Here is a 20,956-nt window from a genome sequence, read left to right on the forward strand (position 1 = left end):
CATACTTAACTATATAATAGTTCTTTTATTCCTATAAGAATGGATTCTTAAAGGTAGGATTCCTAGTACAAAGGTATATTCCATGCATTTGCAATTTTAAGCAGATATTTCCCACAAGAGAATAGCTTTCCATTTCCCATGCCCTTGATAACATCAAATATTAATCTCTAATATTGCCATCCTGAGTGGTAAAAGTGGTATCTTAGTTGGTAATTTTTTTTCATGTTTATTTTTGAGAGTGTGAGCAGGGAAGGGGCAGAGAGAGAGGGAGACACAGATTCTGAAGCAGGCTCCAGGCTCTGAGCTGTCAGCACAGAGCCCAACACGGGGCTCCAATGCACGAACTGCGAGATCATGACCCGAGCCGTAGTCAGACACTCAATGGACTGAGCCACCCAGGTGCCCCTGTAATTTCTGGACTGCGGAGGTTGAATGTTTTACCATGTTTATTGGGCATTTGGATTTTCTCTTCTGATCTATTCATATTTTCTCGGCTTTATGCTTTTTATTTTACTTAGCTTTCACATGTGGGTACTATTATATCTATCTTTATAGGCAAAGAAATTGAGATTTTAATTAAGGAATCGCCACCAAGGTTACCCAGCTAGTAAGTGGCAGGTTAGGGATGTGAAATCAGGCCAGCTGAGCACAGAGCTGAGGCTTATTTTCATATTTATTGGCCATTTTTTTTTCTTCAAGGAATAGTTTATTGTCTGTTTTTCTACAGTTTTTTTTAATAGGTTACAAATATTTTCCACACTATTGTTTGTAGTTTCATTTTATTTTGCTTGTAATTACATTACCATAAGTGTAGTTTCTTTATAAGTAAGGGTGCAGACTGACAGCAGACTTATCCTGGCTGACATGTTAAAACTTAAAAAAAAATTTTTTTAATGTTTGTTTTTGAGAGACAGCACAAGCAGGGGAGGGGCAGAGAGAGAGGAGGGCAGAGGATCTGAAGTGGGTCCCATGCTCACAGCAGACAGCCCAATGTGGGGCTCAAACTGATGAACTGAGAGATCATGGCCTGAGTCAAAATCAGACACATAACTAACTGAGCCACCCAGGCACCCCATTTGTCAAAACTTTTTAATGTGAACTTGAATACCTTTGGGCTGGGATTGAGTCGAGTGAGTGGGAGGTGGGGAGGTACAGGCTCCGCTTTACTGATGACAGTACCCACAACACCTTTTGCTTATTCCTCCTTAACTTATTTACATTACCCATGTGACTCCCAAAAGGTATTCAGGTTTTCAGTACTTGCATGGTTTCTTGTTTCTATCTTAAGATCTCCCCCATCCCAAGTTTATAAAAATCATCCAGAATGTATTTTGATATATGATATGAGGGTGGGGACTCAAACCTTTACATACTGGATGGCCAATTCTATCTATCCCTTTATGAGTTACACTACCATTTGTCCATTACATCATTGAAATATTCTTCCAAAACATCATTTGTAATTTTTAACGTTCTGCTGCTTTAACAGTTCAATGAGCCATTTTGTACTAAAATCACAGACCCATCTATGATCTCCTGCCCCTAGACCCTGTTAATGTAATGCTAAAGAACTAATTGGCTTTGGCCTTGTCATTTGTTTATGCACTATCCCATTTGAAATTCAAATTGGAAAATCAAATTGGAAGCCTGGTCACTAATCATTTGATTTCTTTATTTGCTCAAGGGCAATTTCCAAGAGTCGTGGAAGGTAGGATTTTGGTATTGAAATTCCATATACACAAAGACTGTTCCAGTTCCTGATGTTAAATTTAATGTTTAAATAAGTGCCTTCAAATTGGGTGAAATGGTTTTCCTTTGGAAGTTCACCACACAGTGCTTTGAGTGCTTTGTCTATCATATGAAGTAACTTTGTAAAATAGAGTAATTCAATTATGGATGTCACCATCAGGAATAAAAGAACATCATCTTTTCTTTGAGAACAAAAATGCCATAGGTTCATTTTTGTTGAGGATCCTGGTAAGTAAAAATATTTTCAACAAAGAACCTGCCATTCTAAATGTATTAAAATGCTAATTTTTCCTTGAAAACCTTAGGCTAAGTGAAAAAGTCCAGACACAAAGGGCCATAGATTGCATTTGTATAAAATATCCAGAACAAGTAAATCCATAAAGACAGAAAGTAGATTAGTAGTGGTGAGCAGCTGGAAGGAGGGAAGAATGGAGAGTGACTGCTAATGTTTCTTTTTAAGGTGATGAAAATGTTCTGGAATTGGTGGTAGCTATATAACCTTTCAAATATACTAAAAACTACTAAAGTGTATGTTTTAAGATGGTGAATTTTATGATATATAAGTTATATCTCAAAAATATAAAGACAAAAACCTCTTTTCAAATTCTGTCTACATTTCTACATCAAATGTCATTGTGAGGGGGTGCCTGGCTGGCCCAGTCACAGGAACCATGTGACTATTGCTCTCCAGGTGGTCAGTTTGAGCCCTGCTTTGGCCTGTTGTCAGCACAGAGCCCACTTTGGACCTTCTATCCCATTCTCTCTGAGCTTCTCTCTCTCTCTCTCTCTCTCTCTCTCTCTCTCTCTCAAAATTAAATAAACGTTAAAAAAAAAATTTTTTTAGCTTCTCTCTCTCAAAATTAAACGTTAAAAAAATATTTTTTTACATTTTTATTTTTGAGAGAGCACAGGTGGGGGAGGGGCAGAAAGAGAAGGAGACACAGAACCCGAAGTAGGCTCCAATCTGACAGCACAGAGCCTGACACGGGGCTCAGACTCACAAACCGTGAGATCATGACCTGAGCCAAAGTCAGACGCTTAACCGACTGAGCCACCCAGGCACCCTCGGTTGGACTATGTGCTGATAGCTCAGAGCCTGGAACCTGCTTCAGATTCTGTCTCCTTTGCTCTCTGCCCCTCCCCCACCTGTGCTCTGTCTCTCAAAAATAAATTAAAATGTTAAAAAAAATATTTTTAATGCCATTATGAGAATTTTTATGATTGAGAAAAACCTAAGTGACTTTTTAAAAAATAGATCTGTTCCTTTTTTTTTTTTTTTTTTTTAACGTTTGTTTTTTTTTTGAGACAGAGAGAGACAGAGCATGAACGGGGGAGGGTCAGAGAGAGGGAGACACAGAATCTGAAACAGGCTCCAGGCTCTGAGCTGTCAGCACAGAGCCCGACGCGGGGCTCGAACTCACTGACCGTGAGATCATGACCTGAGCCGAAGTCGGACGCTTAACCGACTGAGCCACCCAGGCGCCCCAAAAAATAGATCTGTTTCTGATATTGATAGAAGCCAAAGGGGAGCCCTCAAACTTCCTTGAGTAGATATATTTTTTAAGAAAATTATAATACATGTATACGTGGAATCCATCTGGCAATCCTAAATATTAATGAATAATCTGGAAAAGTAAATGGTAAATGCCTACTAAGATTTAAAGACCTGCTTGACCCATGTAAAGACAGTGGGAAAAAAAACGCAGCATAGCATTAAACATTAGACAACATTTGATCCCACTTTTCTTCTCTATCCCTTCCACTTTATCTATCCTCATACTCCCCCCACCCCCATCCTGTGGCAATTGTGAGTTCTCTATAAATCTATTATGTTCATTTGTTTTTTAGTTTCCACATATAAATGAAGTCGTACGGTAATTTGTCTTTCTCTAACTCATTTCACTTAGCATGATATCATCTAGGTGTGTCCATGTTGTAAAGATCTCATTCTTTTTATGTCTATATTCCATTGTGCATGTGTGTAAACATATCTTTACCACTCATCTAGTGTCCGCAACAATTTATGTTCCCACCAATAGTCCCCAAGAATTCTTTTCTTTGCATCCTTAGTAACACTTGTTCTCTCTTGTCTTTTTGATAATAGCCATTCTGACACCTGTGAGGTAATAGCTCATTGTGGTTTTGATTTGCATTTTCCTGAGGGTTAGTGATACTGAGCATCTTTTCGTGTACCTATTGACATCTGTATGTGTTCTTTGGGAAAATGTCTATGCAGGGCCTCTGCACATTTTTTATTAGATTGCTGTTTTGGTTTTTTTACATTGAGTTTTAGGAGTTCTTTATAGATTTTGGATATTAATCCCTTATCAGATCGTATGTGAGAATGTCTTCACCCATTCAGTGTAGGTTGTCTTTTCTTTTGTTGGTTTCCTTCACTGTGCAAAGGATGAAAGTTTGATGCGGTCCCCTTTGTTTATTTTGACTTTTTTTTTTTTTTTTTAAGTTTGAAAATTTACCAAAGAAGACTTGGGAGAATGGATATTAACTCAAATGTTAAAATTGAGAAGTAGCTAAAGGAATGAACTCTACTACCTGGAATCCAGGCAGCTGTGTAAATGCTCTGTGCCTGTTTCCTTTTTTTGTTTTTCTTTTCCTCGTATATCAATACTTAATTCTTAAAAGATTTTTCTTTTTAACTAATCTCTACAACCCATTGTGGGGCTGAAACTCACAACCCCCAAATCAAGTCTAAGCATTTCGGGAGATCCTCATTCCTATTTTTTAATTGCTGAGTAGTAGTCTATAGTATACAAGTACCACAGTAAGTTTACTTATCTTTAAAATGGGAATAATAACCCGTCCTTTATGGGGTCGTGAAAATAAAATACAAAGGTGCCTGGGTGACTCAGCAGGTGGAGCGTGGGACTCTTGATTTCAGCTGAGGTTATGACCCCAGGGTGCTGGGGTTGAGCCCCTTGTCTGGCCTTGCTCTGAGCATAGAGATGCCTTAGGATTCTCTCTACCTCTGCCCCTTTCCCTGGCTCACGTGCTCTCTCTAAAAAAATAAAATAAAAAACTGTAAAGCACTTTTTAAATGGTGGCGATATCATCATCATTGGTTACATCTGGGCTTATTTTTGTTTGTTTTAGAGAATACATGCAGGAGTACGGGAGAGGGGCAGAGTGATTGAGAATCTTAAGGAATCTCCAGGCTCAGCACTGAGCGGAACACAGGGCTGGATCCCAAAACCCTGGGATCATAATCTGAGGGGAAATCAAGAGTCAAACCCTCAACCCCCTGAGCCACGAGGCGCCCCTTATTTTTTTGTATTACCCATGTTTTCTATGTATTTGCAATGAACATTATTTTCTATGTAAATCTATTGTTTAAAAAATATATTGTTTAAAACAAAAAAAAATCCTTGGTGGGAATCACTCTACCAACATAGGAAAATGTGAAACTAAAGAATTGAACACAGGAAAGAGCAAGTCGACTCCTAAAGGAAGCACCAGATGTCTCCCAGGGCTCGTGGCCGATCTCCAGGACACCGTACTCTTCCGCTCCCAGAAGCCTCCAGCGGCGGAAGTTGTCACTTTCAGAGGGACGGAGCCCACGCCGTGTACCCGGCAGTAGGCTCGCCATGGCGATGGGGGGAGGCAGCGGTGTCCCCGAGCAGGAGGATTCGGTGCTGTTCCGGCGTGGCACAGGCCAGGTGAGATCTTGGACGGCATTGCCTTCAGACAGGCTCACTGGGCTCGCACCGAGCGTCCCGCTAGGGGCTTACGCGCTTGGGCTGGCCCGGTCGGGTTCGCTAACTGCGGGGCGGTATTCCACAGGTTTCTATGGCTTTCCTCATTTGGGAGTTTTAGCTACAGGCTCCTTCCTCGTGCGGCTTGGGCACCCTGATGGGTTAGAACTGATTCCCTACCTCAACTTGATTTTGCCTTGGTTTGTCCATTGTTTCTGATTGGGGAGTGTGCGGGGGCAGGCCGGGGCGAAGCAGGTAAACCAAGGAGGAGACTATTGAAATGTGCCAGTTTTACATCGAGGTGTTAGCGATGGAAAGCAAGGTATTTGCTTTCCGGGTATAATTTGAAATCAGAGGCAACGGGTTTTGCATATGGATTCGATAATGGAGGTTTGAGAGAGGAAAATCAAAGATAATTCCAAGATTGACCTGCAGTCATGAAAAGATGAAATTGTTTTTTCCTGAGATGTACTGAGGTCAGAAGACTGCAAGTGGAATAGGTTTATAAGGGAGGGAAATGAGAAGCTCAGCCTTGGGTGAAATCTGATTGGAGTGAGTTTGGAGCGGGCAGAGGAGAAAGTCAAGGCAAAACTTGTAAGTAAATATTTCAAGTTTTGTAAATAGAAGGTAGAGAAATTGGCCAATAGATGAAGGGGAGGGTAAAATAAACAGGATTCTTAACTGTTTTTTTTGTTAGATGATAGAAATCTGTTTCAATGCTTTTTGGTCTGGTGCGAAAGATCGAATAAGGATGGAAAACTTGATACAAGGGGCAAAAGAAGTGTTGAAGCAGTGTTCTAGAGTAGATAAGAGAAGATGGATTTGGCCTTTGTTAGAAACATTGACAGTTCATGTGACAGTTACATGGGCACAGACTTGTGTGGATGGACAGATTTGTGGAAGCTGTCTTTTGATTGTGGCTGTTCTCAGTAAAAGAAATAAGGTCATCAACTAGGAGTGAGGGGAGGCAGGTGTTGGAGTTTTGAGCAGAAAGAAAGTAGAATGTAGGTGGAAAGTAGGGAGAGTAGAGGAGTATTGGACTAGGGAAATGTAGTGGAAGTGTTGTTAAGCAACATGACAGGTTTACTTGAGATTTTGGTCATGAGTTTAAAAGATACTAGACAGCTTGATTGTGTTTTTCTCCAGCTAAGTTGAATTCAGGTGTGTGAGGGCAGGCACACAGTGAATTAAGTGTTGAAAATAATAGGGCTGTAGTTTTACCAAGGGAGGGAGGGGTACAAGGTAATTATGTTAGTAATTGACCATGGAATTTAAGCTGGCTAAGAAAGGAAGGGAGGACCATTAGGATAGTATAAGTTTAAAAATTTGGAGGATCATTGTTTTGTTCTAGTCAAGTGGAATGATTGTCATCATCCAGATAGAAGAAGTAAGTTGCAGAGGTTAGGTGATAGTTGGAGAGTAGGATTCTTTTTTTTTTTAGTTTTTTTTATTTTATTTTAATTCCAGTATTCTTGACATACAATGTTAAACTAGTTTCAGCTGTACAACATAGTGGCTGAACAATATCTATACATTACTCAGGGCTTACCATGGTAAATTTACTCTTAATCCCCTTTACCTAGTTCACCAGTGCCCCGCCCCCAGCCCCCTCGCATTTGTTAACCATCAGTTTGTTTTTGATAGTTAAGTCTACTTCTTGGTTTGTCTCTCTTTTTTGTTTTTTTAAAAGTATTTTATTTTAATTTATATTACTTTAAGTAGGTCCAAGCCCAGCATGGGGCTTGAACTCACTACTCTGAGATCAAGAATTGCATCCTGTACTGACTAAGCCAGCCAGGTGTCCTCCCTTTTCTTACTTTGTTCCTTAATTCTATATATAAGTGAGATCGTATGGTATTTGTCTTTCTCCGAGTTATTTCATTTAGCGTTATACTCTCTAGCTTCGTCCACATCGTTGAAAGTGAAAAGATTTTGTTCTTTTTGATGGCTGAGTAATATTCCATGTGTATGTATACCGCATCTTTATGCATTCATCTATCAGTGGACACTTGGGCTGCTTCCGTAATTTGGCTATTGTAAATAATGCTGCAATAAACTTAGAGGTGAATGAAATGCCAGCCAAATTCAAGACAAAGAAATGGAAAGACATTCCATGCTATGGGTTGTAAGAACAAATATTGTTAAAATGTCTGTACTACCCAAAGCAGTCTACACATTTAATGAAATCCCTGTGAAAATACTAACAGTATTTTTCGCAGAACTAAAACGATCCTAAAATTTGTATGGAACTGCAAAACGTCGAATAGCCAAAGCAGTCTTGAAACACAAGAACAAAACTGAAGGTATCACAACTCCAGATTTCATGTTAGGTTACAAAGAAGTAGCAATTAAAACAGTATGGTACTGGCATAAAAATTCATGCATAGATCAGTGGAATAGAACAGAAGACCCAAAAATAAACCCACAATTATATGGTCAGTTAATCTTTGGCAAAGGCGAGATTGAGTATGCATTGGGAGAAAGATAATCTCTTAGGGGTGCTTGGGTGGCTCATTTGGTTAAGTGTCTAATTCGTTTCGACTCAGGTCATAATCTCACAGTTCGTGGGTTCAAGCCCCATGTTGCTCTTTGTGTGCACAGCTCAAGGCCTGCTTGAGATTCTCCCTCTCTCTCTGCCCCTACCCTGCTCATACTCTCTCTGTCTCTCAAATAAAAGAACTTTAAAAAAATCTCAACAAATGGTGTTGGGAAAACTGGACAGCCGCATGGAAAAGAACAAAACTGGTCCACTTTATTTCACCATACACAAAAATAAACCCAAAATGGATTAAAGACCTAAATATGATAATTGAAACCATAAAAAGCCTTGAAGAGGGTACAGGCAGTGAAATCTCTGACATTGGTCATAACATTTTTCTAAATAAGTCTCCTGAGACAAAGGAAATAAAAGCAAAAATAAACTACTGGGACTCCGTTAAAATGAAAAGTTTCTGCACAGCAAAGGTAATGGTTATCAAAACTAAAAGGTAGCCTACTGAAAGGGAGAAGATAGTTGCAAATGACATAGCCCATAAAGGGTTAGTATCCAAAATATGTGAAGAACTGATAGAACTGAACACCCAAAAAACAAATAATCCAATTTAAAAATGGGCAGAAGAGGGGCCCCTGGCTGTCTCAGTCAGTAGAGTGCTCCATTCAGGCCCAAGGTTGGTGGATGTTGAGCTTAAAAAAAATTTAAAAAACCAAAAAAAAAGAATGGGCAGAAGACTGCACAGACATTTCCCCAAAGACATAGAGATGGCTAACACACATGAAAAATGTTCAGCATCACTCATCATGAGTTAAATGCAAACCAAAACCATAATGAGGGGTGCCTGGCTGTCTCATTTGGTAGAACATGTGACTCAATCTTAGGGTCATGAGTTTAAAACCCACATTGGGCACATAGTTTACTTCAAACAATGAGATATTACTTGACCTGGCATAATGGCTAAAAGAAAAAATACAAGGAACAAGTGTTAGGATGTGAAGAAAAAGGAACCTTCCTGCACTGTTGGTGGGAATGCAGATTGTGGAAAACAGGATGGAGGTTCCTCAGAAAATTAAAAATAAAACTACCTTATGATCTAGCAATGGCACTCGTGAGTATTTACCAAAAGAATACAAAAACACCAATTCAGAAGTATACATGCACCGCTGTGTTTATAGCAGCACTATTTACAATAGGCCAACTGTGGAAGCACTCCAAGTATCCATTGATAGATGAATGGATAAAGAAGATGTATATGTGTGTGTGTGTGTGTGTGTGTCTACACACACACACACACACACACACATACACATAGGGGATATAAGGGATGGGAATTAAAGAGTACAGTTATAAGATAAATTGATTTTTAAAATAAACATACAGGTGTATATATCTCTTCAGCGTGGTGTTTTTGTGTTCTTTGGGTAAATACCCAGCAATGCAATTTACTGGATCATAGGATGGTTCTATTTTCGTGGCAGGTGACGACGTAGTTCTGTTTTTAATATTTTGAGGAGTCTCCATATTGTTTTCCATAGAGGCTGATCCAGTTTGCATTCCCACCAGCAGTGCGTGAAGATTCCTTTTTTCTACATCTTCGCCAACCCTTGTTGTTTCTTTTGTGTTTTTGATTTTAGCTAATATGACATGTCAGTTGATAGCTCATTGTTTTGATTTGCATTTGCCTGATGATGAGTGATGTTGAGCATCTTTTCATGTGTCTTTGGCCCTCTATCATCTTCCAAGAAATGTCTGTTCATGTCTTCTGTCCAAGGAGAGTAGGATTCTTTAAACTGAGTTTATGGAAAGGTTCGGTTATTGTTAACCATAGAAGCTAGTAACTGCGATTGGTTGGTGTACAAGATCATTAATATGGAGGAATTTAAGGACCTGGATGGTTAGGGTATTGGCAGAATCAGCTATGTGGGTTTTTTAATAACCAAGAATGGCAGGAGTAGCGTTGGAGACAACACTAAATCTCAGGGGAGTGAGGAAGCGTGGCTCAGATGGCTGTAGATGATTACATAAAGAGGAACAGCAGACAGTGGAGTCTAGTAACAGGGTTCTTGAAACTGAGGGTTTTTAGGAAGGAAGGCGAGAGGAAAAATCTGGAAGTGGGTGTAAGGAGCAAGTAAGATTGCTTCCCCATCTGTGGTATGATGATTTGAGGGATATGGAGAAGACATTTCATTTGAGATATCTGCAAGGAAAGAGGCATCTTTGGGGAAAGTTAGATTTTAAAGCAAGGAGGTAAAGGGAATATTCAGAGAAGAGGTTAAAGATATTGAGAGCAGGGTTTGCTGATGACTCGAGATCTCAGCAGAAGTTGCAGCAGTTGACAATTGTAGAAGACAGAACATGAGGCATACTAGTGGTGACCAAGAAACAGCTATATAAAAGCAGTCTGATGGTTTGTTCTGGTGTCTCTTGTTATCTAACAAACTCCCCAAAACTTAGTAGCTTGAAATAGTAATTATCATTTTATTATCTGTCATGGTTTCTGTGGGTCAAGAATTTGTGAAGGCCTTGCTGGACACTTGTCCTTTAGATCTTTCACGTGGTTGCATTCACATAGACATTGGAGCTACAGTAGCCCAGGACTGAGCAGCTAGAGATTGAAAGCCGTTTTGTTTCTTCCTGTCCTCTCAGGGCTTCACATGATCTCAGTGTGTGGGCTGGTTTGGATTTCTTTATACCCCTTTATAATCCTACTCTCCTTTCTCTCATCTGTTCCCTGATCACTGCTGGATCACACTTTCTGTCGCCGATTAGTATGCAGTTTCTAGAAGTTTATAAACATTAAATCTTTTGTTTGCCTTCCTTTACTCAGCATAGTTTTCAGTTTCACACATTTTGTTGTACATATTAGTTCATTCCTTTTTATTGCTGCAGTATCCCATTTATTATTATACTAGAATTTGTTTAAGCATTCACTTGTTCATAAACGTTTTGATTGTTTTCTTTTTTTTATGCTGAAGAGTTTATTTTTTTTCAATATATGAAATTTATTGTCAAATTGGTTTCCATACAACACCCAGTGCTCATCCCAACAGGTGCCCTCCTCAATACCCATCATCCACTCTCCCCTCCCTCCCACCCCCTCATCAACCCTCAGTTCTCAGTTTTTAAGAGTCTTTTATGCTTTGGCTCTCTCCCACTCTAACCTCTCTCTCTCTTTTTTTTTTTTTCCTTCCCCTCCCCCATGGGTTTCTGTTAAGTTTCTCAGGATTCACATAAGAGTGAAAACATATGGTATCTGTCTTTCTCTGTATGGCTTATTTCACTTAGCATAACACTCTCCAATTCCGTCCATGTTGCTACAGAGGGCCATGTTTCATTCTTTCTCATGGCCACGTAGTACTCCATTGTGTATATAAACCACAATTTCTTGGGGTGCCTGGGTGGCTCAGTTGGTTAAGCGGCCGACTTCAGCTCAGGTCATGATCTCACAGTCTGTGAGTTAGAGCCCCGCATCGGGCTCTGTGCTGACAGCTCAGAGCCCGGAGCCCGTTTCAGATTCTGTGTCTCCCTCTCTCTCTGACCCTCCCCTGTTCATGCTCTGTCTCTCTCTGTCTCAAAAATAAATAAATGTAAAAAAAAAAAAAAAAAAAAAAACCACAATTTCTTTATCCATTCATCAGTTAATAGACATTTAGGCTCTTTCCATAATTTGGCTTTTGTTGAGAGTGCTACTATAAACATTGGGGTACAAGTGCCCCTCTGCATCAGCACTCCTGTATCCCTTGGGCAAATTCCTAGCAGTGCTACTGCTGGGTCATAGGGTAGGTCTATTTTTAATTTTTGGAGGAACCTCCACACTGTTTTCCAGAGCTGCTGCACCAGTTTGCATTCCCACCAACAGTGCAAGAGGGTTCCCGTTTCTCCACATCCTCGCCAGCATCTATAGTCTCCTGATTTGTTCATTTTGGTCACTCTGACTGGCGTGAGGTGATATCTGAGTGTGGTTTTGATTTGTATTTCCCTGATGAGGAGCGACATTGAGCATCTTTTCATGTGCCTGTTGGCCATCCGGATGTCTTCTTTAGAGAAGTGTCTATTCATGTTTTCTGCCCATTTCTTCACTGGATTATTTGTTTTTCGGGTGTGTAGTTTGGTGAGCTCTTTATAGATTTTGGATACTAGCCCTTTGTCCAATATGTCATTTGCAAATATCTTTTCCCATTCCGTTGGTTGCTTTTTAGTTTGTTGGTTGTTTCCTTTGCTGTGCAGAAGCTTTTTATCTTCATAAGGTCCCAGTAGTTCATTTTTGCTTTTAATTCCCTTGCCTTTGGGGATGTGTCGAGTAAGAGATTGCTACGGCTGAGGTCAGAGAGGTCTTTTCCTGCTTTCTCCTCTAGGGTTTCCCGTCTCACATTCAGGTCCTTTATCCATTTTAAGTTTATTTTTGTGAATGGTGTGAGAAAGTGGTCTAGTTTCAACCTTCTGCATGTTGCTGTCCAGTTCTCCCAGCACCATTTGTTAAAGAGACTGTCTTTTTTCCATTGGATGTTCTTTCCTGCTTTGTCAAAGATTAGTTGGCCTTACTTTTGTGGGTCTAGTTCTGGGGCTTCTATTCTATTCCATTGGTCTATGTGTCTGTTTTTGTGCCATCGATTGTTTTCATTTGGGGACGGTTAATAATAGAGCTGCTGTGAATATTAGTGGAGAAGACTGTGTGGACATAAGTTTTCATTTCTGTTGGAAGTATACTCATGGAGTAGGTGTGTTTTAACTTTTTAAGAAGCAGCCTTGGGGGGTGCCTGACTGGCTCCGTCGGTAGAGCATGCAATTCTTGATCTCTGGGTGGTGAGTTTAAACCCCACATTGGGCATATGGAGCCTGCATTTAAAAAAAAAAAAAAAAAACTGCCTTGGGAGCACCCTTCTATTTGTTAAATGGGATGCTACCCATTGAATAAATCCAGTCAGACCTTAAAAAAAAAAAGTGCCAAACTCTTCTTCAAAGTGGTTGAACCATTTTATATTTTGACTAGCAGTGTATGACGGTTCCACTTTTTCCACATCCTTGTTAATTTTGAAATGGTCATCTTTTTTTTTTTCCATTTAATTTTTTATTTTTTAAAATATACATCCAAATTAGTTAGCATATGGTGAAACAGTGATTTCAGGAGTAGATTCCTTAGTGCCCCTTACCCATTTAGCCCATCCTCCCTCCCACAACCCCTCCAGCAACCCTGTTTGTTCTCCATATTTATGAGTCTCTTATGTTTTGTCCACCTCCCTGTTTTTATATTATGTTTGTTTCCCTTCCCTTATGTTCACCTGTTTTGTCTCTTAAAGTCCTCATATGAGTGAAGTCATATGATGTTTGTCTTTCTCTAATTTCAGTTAGCATAATACCCTCCAGTTCCATCTATGTAGTTATACATGGCAAGATTTCCTTCTTTTTGATTGCCGAGTAATACTCCATCGTATATATGTACCACATCTTCTTTATCCATTCATCCATCGACGGACATTTGGGCTCTTTCCATACTTTGGCTATTGTTGCTAGTGCTGCTTTAAACATGGGGGTGCATGTGTCCCTTCGAAACAGCACACCTGTATCCCGTGGAGAAATGCCTAGTAGTGCAATTGCTGGGTCGTAGGGTAGTTCTATTTTTAGTTTTTTGGGGAACCTCCATACTGTTTTCCAGAGTGGCTGCACCAACCTGCATTCCCATGGTCATCTTTTTTTTAAGGTTTGTTAATTTATCTATTCTGAGAGAAATGGAGGGTGGGGGAGGGGCAAATAGTGAGGAAGAGAAAGAATTGCAAACAGGTTCCACACTGTCAGCATAGATCCCAACTCAGGGCTTGAATCCAGGAACCGTGAGATCATGACCTGAGCCAAAACCAGACACTTAACTGGCTGAACCACCCAGGTGCCCCTAAATGTTTATTTTTGAGAGAGCACAAGCAGTGAAGGGGTAGAGAGAGGTAGGAACAGAAGATCTGAAGCAGGCTCCATGCTGACAGCAGAGAGCCCAATTCAGGGCTCAAACTCACAAAACATGAAATCATGACCTGAGCCAAATAGGATGCTTAACTAATTGAGCCATCAATTAATCATCATTTCATATGTTTATTTGCTGTCAGTATACTATTTTCTTTGGCAAAACGCTGAGATCTGTTGTTTGTTTAATGTTTTTTAATATTTATTTTTATTTTTGAGAGAGAGAGTACAAGCAGAAGAGGGGTAGAGAGAGGGAGACACAGAATCTGAAGCAGGCTCCAGGCCCTGAGCTGTCAGCACAGAGCCCGATGCGGGGCTGGAACTCACAAACTGTGAGATCATGACCCAAGCCGAAGTCGGACGCTCAACCGACTGAGCCATCCAGGCGCCCCAAGATTTCATTCTTTTTAATTGCCGAGTGATACTCCATTGTATATATATACCACATCTTCTTTATCCATTCATCAGTAAGTGGACATTTGGACTCTCTCCATAGGTTGGCTTTTGTTGATAGTGCTGCTATAAACATTGGGGTGCATGTACTCCTTCTGTATTTTTAATAGCACACTTTAATAACAATCTATTTTTAATAGCACACTTTTTGATTACAGTAGCTTCACAGTACGTGTTGAAGTAAGATAATGTAAATCTTCCAGCTTTGCTTTGCTTTTTCAGAATTGTTTTGTCTTTTGTGGGTCCTTTGTATTTCCACATGAGTTTTACACCTTGTCAATTTAATATATATTGACCCTTGAACAGCCATGGTTTGAGCTGTACAGGTCCACCTATATGTGAATTTTTTTCCCCATAAATACAGTACTGTATTATAAATGTATTTTCTCTTCCTTAGAATTTTAATATTTTCTTTATTGTAAGAATACGGTGTATAATACATCAAGCATATATTAACGGGCTGTTTATATTATTTGTAAGGCTTCTGGTCAACAGTAGGCTAATAATGGTTAAGGTTTTGGGGAGTCAAAAATTATACACAGAGGGGTACCTGGCTGGCTCATTTGGTAGAGCATGCAACTTTTGATTTTGGGGTCATGAGTTCCAGCTCCATACTGAGTATGGAGCCTGCTTTAAAAAAAAAATAACAACAAAAAAAAAAACTGAGGCAACTGGGTGGCTCAGTCAGTTGAGCATCTGACTTCAGCTCAGGTCATCATCTTGCAGTTGGCCAGTTGTAACCCCACCTTGGACCCGCTGCTGGCAGCACAGAGCCTGCTTCAGATCCTCTGTCCTCTCTCCCCTGTCCCCCTCTCTCTGCCCCTTCCCCACTGCCTCCCTCCCCCACAGTTGTTCAAGGGTCAACTGTAGTTTACTTTTCTGTTAGAATTGCTAAGGTTGGGTTTTGTTTCGTTTTAACCCAAGTTTTCCCTGATCATACTTGGTTGGTTGAAGCTTATTTTCAGTAGATTTCTCTGGAAAGATTAGTGAGTATAATATTCTTCAACATTGTAAACTTAGTTTTCCTGCTCAAAGGTCAGCTAGGCCATATTACAAAATCCTTGACTCATACTTTTTCCCACAAATTTCTCTGGGAAAATCTTATACTAATTAATTTTCTTTATTTTGTACCTGACTTGGTCTTTTTGTTTAGAGGCATTGAGATTTTTTTTAGAATTTTATTTTGTTTTTGATTTTTAGCTTTTATTCTTCAGGTACTCCTATATACATTTATACATATATTAAATATTCTTTGCTAGTTATCCATATTTAGCACTTTTCTTTTTCTTTTTCTTTTTCTTTTTTTTTTTTAATGTGTTTTCTTTGGTACCCCCTAAATTTTCAGTCAGATATATTTTGCCTTGGATACTTTGTAGCCAGTGTTACTTTTTCTCCCATTTCTATCTTGATTTTAACTCCCAATTCAAATCTTGCCCTTTTGCCCTGTTTTCCCATCTTAGTTTATAAATTTTTTGATTCAGGGTGGTTTGCAGATGCTACTTTATTTAATTTCAATTGGGTGTTTTCTTTTTTTTGTGATTGTTATTTGGGAAGTTTTATTAGCTGAACTATTTTTTGTTCTAATAGCTTTGTATAAAATCTTAGGTGTCTTTTCATTTTGAAATGTCTTGTTTCCTTGATCTGAGCATAATCATTGCCATGTGAGGAGTTTGGGTTGCTATGTATTTTACTTTTAAGAATGCTCTTTTGAGGGCACGTGGGTGGCTCCGTCGGTTGGATGTGTGACTTTGGCTCAGGTCATGATCTCATGGTTGGTTCATGGGTTCGAACTCCTCTGTCAGTGCAGAGCCTGCTTGGGATTCTCTCTCTCCCTCCCTCTGTCTCCCTGTCTCTGTCTCTGTCTCTCTCTCTGCCCCTCTACTGCTTGCACTCTCTTGCTCTGTCTTTCAAAATACATGTTAAAAAAAAAAAAAAAAAGAATGCCCTCTTGTATTGAAACAGTGGAATTCATCTTCCTTTATCAGTAGTACTTTTTGCAGGATTTTTTTTTAAAGATTTTATTTTTAAGTAACCTCTGTACACAACCTGGGGCTCAGACTTAGAACTCTGTGATCAAGACTCACATGCTCCTCTGACTAAGCCAGACAGATGGCCCCCATTTGCAGTTGCAGGAGCATTGATGTGTCTTTTAATTTTGTGTTTTTTTAAAAAAATATGTCTTCATTATCCTTAATTTCTACTGTTTGCTAATTCAGGCTGTACCAAATCTCTAAGGAACATCTCCCTTTCTAAGTGGAAGTGTAACCTTGAACAATCAGTTACCTCTGTGATTACTTTACTTATCTACAGAATGATTAAATGATTTTTAATTATTTTTATCAAAAAATGAGATTAGCTGTTTCTCTGTATAATGGAGATTAACAGGAGAGCCACCTAAATTAGTTTTGCAACTAAACAAGTTTTATTATAGGCTTCTTTGGAACTCATTAATTGACTAACATTATACCAAATCCAAGATACTAATTGAAGGTGTTTTGTAACTTGTCCTCTCATCATCAACACTATGTATCTAAACTTATCTTCAGCTACTATGTAGAATGAACCTGATTCTTCTAGTTGGACTTATAGTCTAAGTGATCAAAATACATTGTTTTATTTTTATTTTTAATTGTGGTTTATTTTTAAGAAATGTTTATTTTGAGTGAGAGAAAGAGAAAGCAAGCAAGCATGGGGGAGGGGCAGAGAGAGAGGGAAAGAGAATCTCAAACAGGCTCCACTCTGGCCACGGTGAGATGAACTGAGCCGAAATCAAGAGTTGGATGCTTCACCACCTGAGCCACCCAGGTGTCCCTTAATTGTGGCTTAAAAGCACACACATAACATAAAATTTATCATCTTAGCCGTTTTTTTAAGTCAACTCTGTACCCAACGTGGGTTTCGAACAAGATCAAGAGTCTTATGCTCTACCAACTGAATCAACCAAGTGCCCTACATCTGAGCCATTTTGAACTGTGCAGTTGGCATTAAATATATTCATGTTACTGTACGGTAGATACCTAGAACTTTTTAATGTTACAAAACTGAAACTCTACCCATTAACAAGCATTGCTTCTTACCCCCAATCCCAACTTTCTACTTTGTTTTTGTGATTGACTACTTTTGATATCTCACACAAGTGAAACCATACAGTCAGTGGGTTTATTTTTGCTTCTAGGCCTTTTTTTTTTGGCTCCTGATCTTTCTTGAAATGCTTTCTATTTTCTCTTCTACCTGTCCTCATCCTTCTGATTTTTATTTCCTAGGCCTGTTTGCTCCATGATCATCCACCAGCCATTCCTTTTTCTCTTCTTTTTTTATTGAGGTATAATTGAGATATAACATTGTATTAATATCAGGTGTACAACATAATTATTCAGTATTTGTATGCTTTGGAAAACAAACGCCACAATAAGTCTAGTTAACACCTGACACCATACATAGTTTAAAAAATTATTTTATTATTTTTAATTTTTATTTGAGAGAGAGAGAGAGAACACCGGAGTGGGGAAAGGGCGTGGGGGTGGGGGGGAGTAAATCTTTTTTTTTAAGCTTGTTTATTTTTGAGGTGGGGAGGGGCAGAGAGAGGGGGACGGGGGATCTGAAGCAGGGACTCTTACAGCAGCAAGCCTGATGTAGTGTACGAACCCATGAGCCGTGAGATCATGACTTCAGCCAAAGTCAGCCGCTCAACTGCCTGAGCCACCCAGGTGCCCCTGACTTTTTTTTCTTTTTGGCACTTTCTTTATTTTTTATTTCTTGAAGTTCTCACTGTGCTCATCCATTCTCCTGAGCTTGATAAGCATGTTTATGACTATTATTTTGAACTGCTTATCAGGTAAATCACTTCTCTGTTACTTTTAAGAAGTGGTTTCTGAGGTTTTACCTTATTCTTTTTTTGGAACATATTCCTCTGTTTCTTCATTTTGCTTGACTTTCTGAGTTGGTTTCTGTGCATTAGATAATAGCCACCTCTGCCAGACTTCAAGGAGTATCTTGTAGAAGATGAACTTTATCGTTCAACCCTGCACTAGCTGTTGGTTGTTTCTCAAACCTTTGTGATTATCCAAGCAGCCTATTTTAATTTTAGTGGTTCCCAGTAGTTGAGACTGTGCAAAGACCTATCTGTGCCCCAGGAGGAGGATCTCAGTCAACAATTTGATTCAGGATGATTGGGGAGCCAGGCCCTTGGGCAGCAGCTTTTAAAGTACGTAAATATATACAGTCTTGTGGGAATGCAAGCAGAAGCCCACTCAGCCTGCAGAGCAGGTGATCTGGACATATCCCCTGGGTAGCACTTGTAATAATCAGGGTACCCAGAGAGTGCATAAGCTTCTTTCTGGGAGATAACAGTAAGCTGGAATAAGGCAGAGAGTGAATAGTCTTATGGAACCCAGGAATGGAAAGCCCCCTAGTTACCATGGACAGATGGTTACGGAGTGTTTCCTGAGCAACAGCTGCAAAAGCCTGGGACGCCAGGTGTGGAAACTGGGGCACCAAGTGCATGTAAACAAATGCTACCCTCTAGGAAACACAAGTGCTTTGGAACTCAGAAGAGGGAGAGCACACAGATGGCATTGTCTGTCTGGAGCGAGGCAGGAGCAGAAACATGGTACCCACTAGCCTGTGTGCATTGAGAATATCCCACCAGGGCCCTGCAAGTGTGTGTTAAATTAGACTGCCCCTCAGGCTAACACTTTAATAAGCAAATGAGTCTCTTTCACATAAAGTGTGTGTGCCTTTTACTCCATTGTTTCTGCACTAAGGGCCTTGGGCAATTAAATCCAGGCATTGGAGCACTTTAATGGCTTTTTCTCAGTTTGCTATTTTCCTGTAGGTCTTTGAATGCGAATCCCCATAGTTTTTAAAGCTAGATGTCTTGGGGGCTTATCTCAGGTACAGGTCTTAAAAGTTCAAGTGCCCAGTTTGGGGTTCAGATTCATTTCTCCTCAGGGAGAGTCTCTGAGTTTTGAGTTTCCTCCCTATAATGGGTTGCTGCACTGGGAAGGGGTTTATGGCAAGACTGTGTCTCAGCTTCTCTTCTTTGTAGGGATTTGTTTTTTCATGTTTGCCTAATGTGTAGGAATTGCTCAACTAGTTTCTGGGTATTTTTGATTTTGTCTTTTTACCCTAGAGGAAGTTGTTCCGTATGTAGCTAAAGATTTGGTGCATTGGTGGGGAGCAGGTGAATTCAGGATCTTCCAAAGTCGGCCTCTTGAACCAGAGAAAATCTATTTCTTTTAATTCACACATGTATTGTCTGTAATGTCTCATCATAAATGTTTTGTACTTTTTTTATTTTGATTTTCTGTGACAATATGTTTTAAATTCCTATTTAGACCATCGCTGAAGAGAGCAGGTAGCGTGATTTCATATACCTCTCAGAAATGAGTGTGTAAGAGATAGTGGATGCTCAAAAATATGTTTTTGAATTGAATTAAATTTAAATAAAAAAAGAATTAAATGCTACTTCAGTCTTTTCCAGATTACTTAATACCACTCCTGTTTAAAATGAAAATTGATTTATTAATCACTACTAGTAATTTGTAACTTAAAACCTTTTGAGAATTCTTCCTTGCTTAATCTAGACATAGTGCAAGGTCAAGGGGAAAAGAATATTCTTTGGACCTCAGATTCTTTGGTCGGAATAGCATTACCATAGTCTGTATAACAAAGTCAGGCTAGTAGCCAGATGTTTCCCCACATTGCCAAACTAAACCTTTTATCAACTCTTAGAAAAGTTTGAAACATAGTTATCTTTGAACAGATCCACTTAGGGTTGGTGGATAGAAATTCAATTATGGAGCATTCAGTTTACTCCTCTTAGAATATTTACATATGCCTAGCTTTGGGGGTAATGTCACATACTCTATAAGGAGGTAGGCTTCCTCTAGTTTTGTTTAGGATTTAAAATACCTGTTTTTAGTGTAACTTCATGTGTGGCGTAAGATAGCTGCCGACAGTATCTAACCTACATTTTTTATGAAACCCATTTAAACATGAATTGTGTTTGTTCTTTACCCTTCCCAGAGTGATGATTCTGACATTTGGGATGATACAGCTTTGATAAAAGCTTATGATAAAGCTGTAGCTTCATTTAAGGTATGAATACTCTTTTCCTTATTTCCTCATGTTACTCATTTGGGACAAAATTAACTGATAACATACTTAAAGTGTTGAATTACATATTATTCCGTTCTAATGTTGAAGGCCAATAGATATCATTGGTTAATTAACTTAGATGATAATCTTCCTTTAGAAGTTGGTAGGTAGGCTCTCTGTATGTCACCCCTTTAGCAAAGTCAATTTAAGTAGAATCTTAAACATTAATTACTTTTAATGTGTTTGCATTGTATCAGACTATAGAAATCGTCTAATTCAGATTAATAGAGGGGTAGTCTAAATTACAATTTTCATTTAACAAGCCTTCATTGAAATAATAATGATAAATATCAGTAGTGCTATAATTAGTACTTGTAGACTGTTTACAGTATTTTAGGCACTATTCTAGGTGCATTACTTACATTAAGTTAATCCTAACCCAAATCCTGAGTTGGTTATCAAGTCAGGTGTTCCTGAGGGCAGGAATATTCAATTCTTT

General features: G+C 39.2%; 2 protein-coding genes across 4 annotated transcripts in view; one reads left to right on the forward strand and one right to left on the reverse strand.

The window, feature by feature from the left end:
- Positions 1-20,956, reverse strand: part of NAIP (NLR family apoptosis inhibitory protein) — an 87,838-nt gene that overhangs the window by 2,838 nt on the left and 64,044 nt on the right. The gene's annotated exons all lie outside the window — the stretch shown is intronic.
- Positions 5,291-20,956, forward strand: part of SMN2 (survival of motor neuron 2, centromeric) — a 41,577-nt gene continuing 25,911 nt past the window's right edge. For all 3 annotated transcript variants that reach the window (XM_058730272.1, XM_058730264.1, XM_058730278.1), the window contains exons 1-2: positions 5,291-5,423; positions 20,386-20,457. In XM_058730272.1, coding sequence (XP_058586255.1) covers positions 5,352-5,423; positions 20,386-20,457 — 144 coding nt within the window. In that variant the 5' untranslated portion in view covers positions 5,291-5,351. The remainder of the gene's footprint in view (positions 5,424-20,385; positions 20,458-20,956) is intronic.

The sequence above is a fragment of the Neofelis nebulosa genome, chromosome 1 (genome assembly GCF_028018385.1).
Source record: "Neofelis nebulosa isolate mNeoNeb1 chromosome 1, mNeoNeb1.pri, whole genome shotgun sequence".
NCBI lineage: Eukaryota > Metazoa > Chordata > Mammalia > Carnivora > Felidae > Neofelis > Neofelis nebulosa.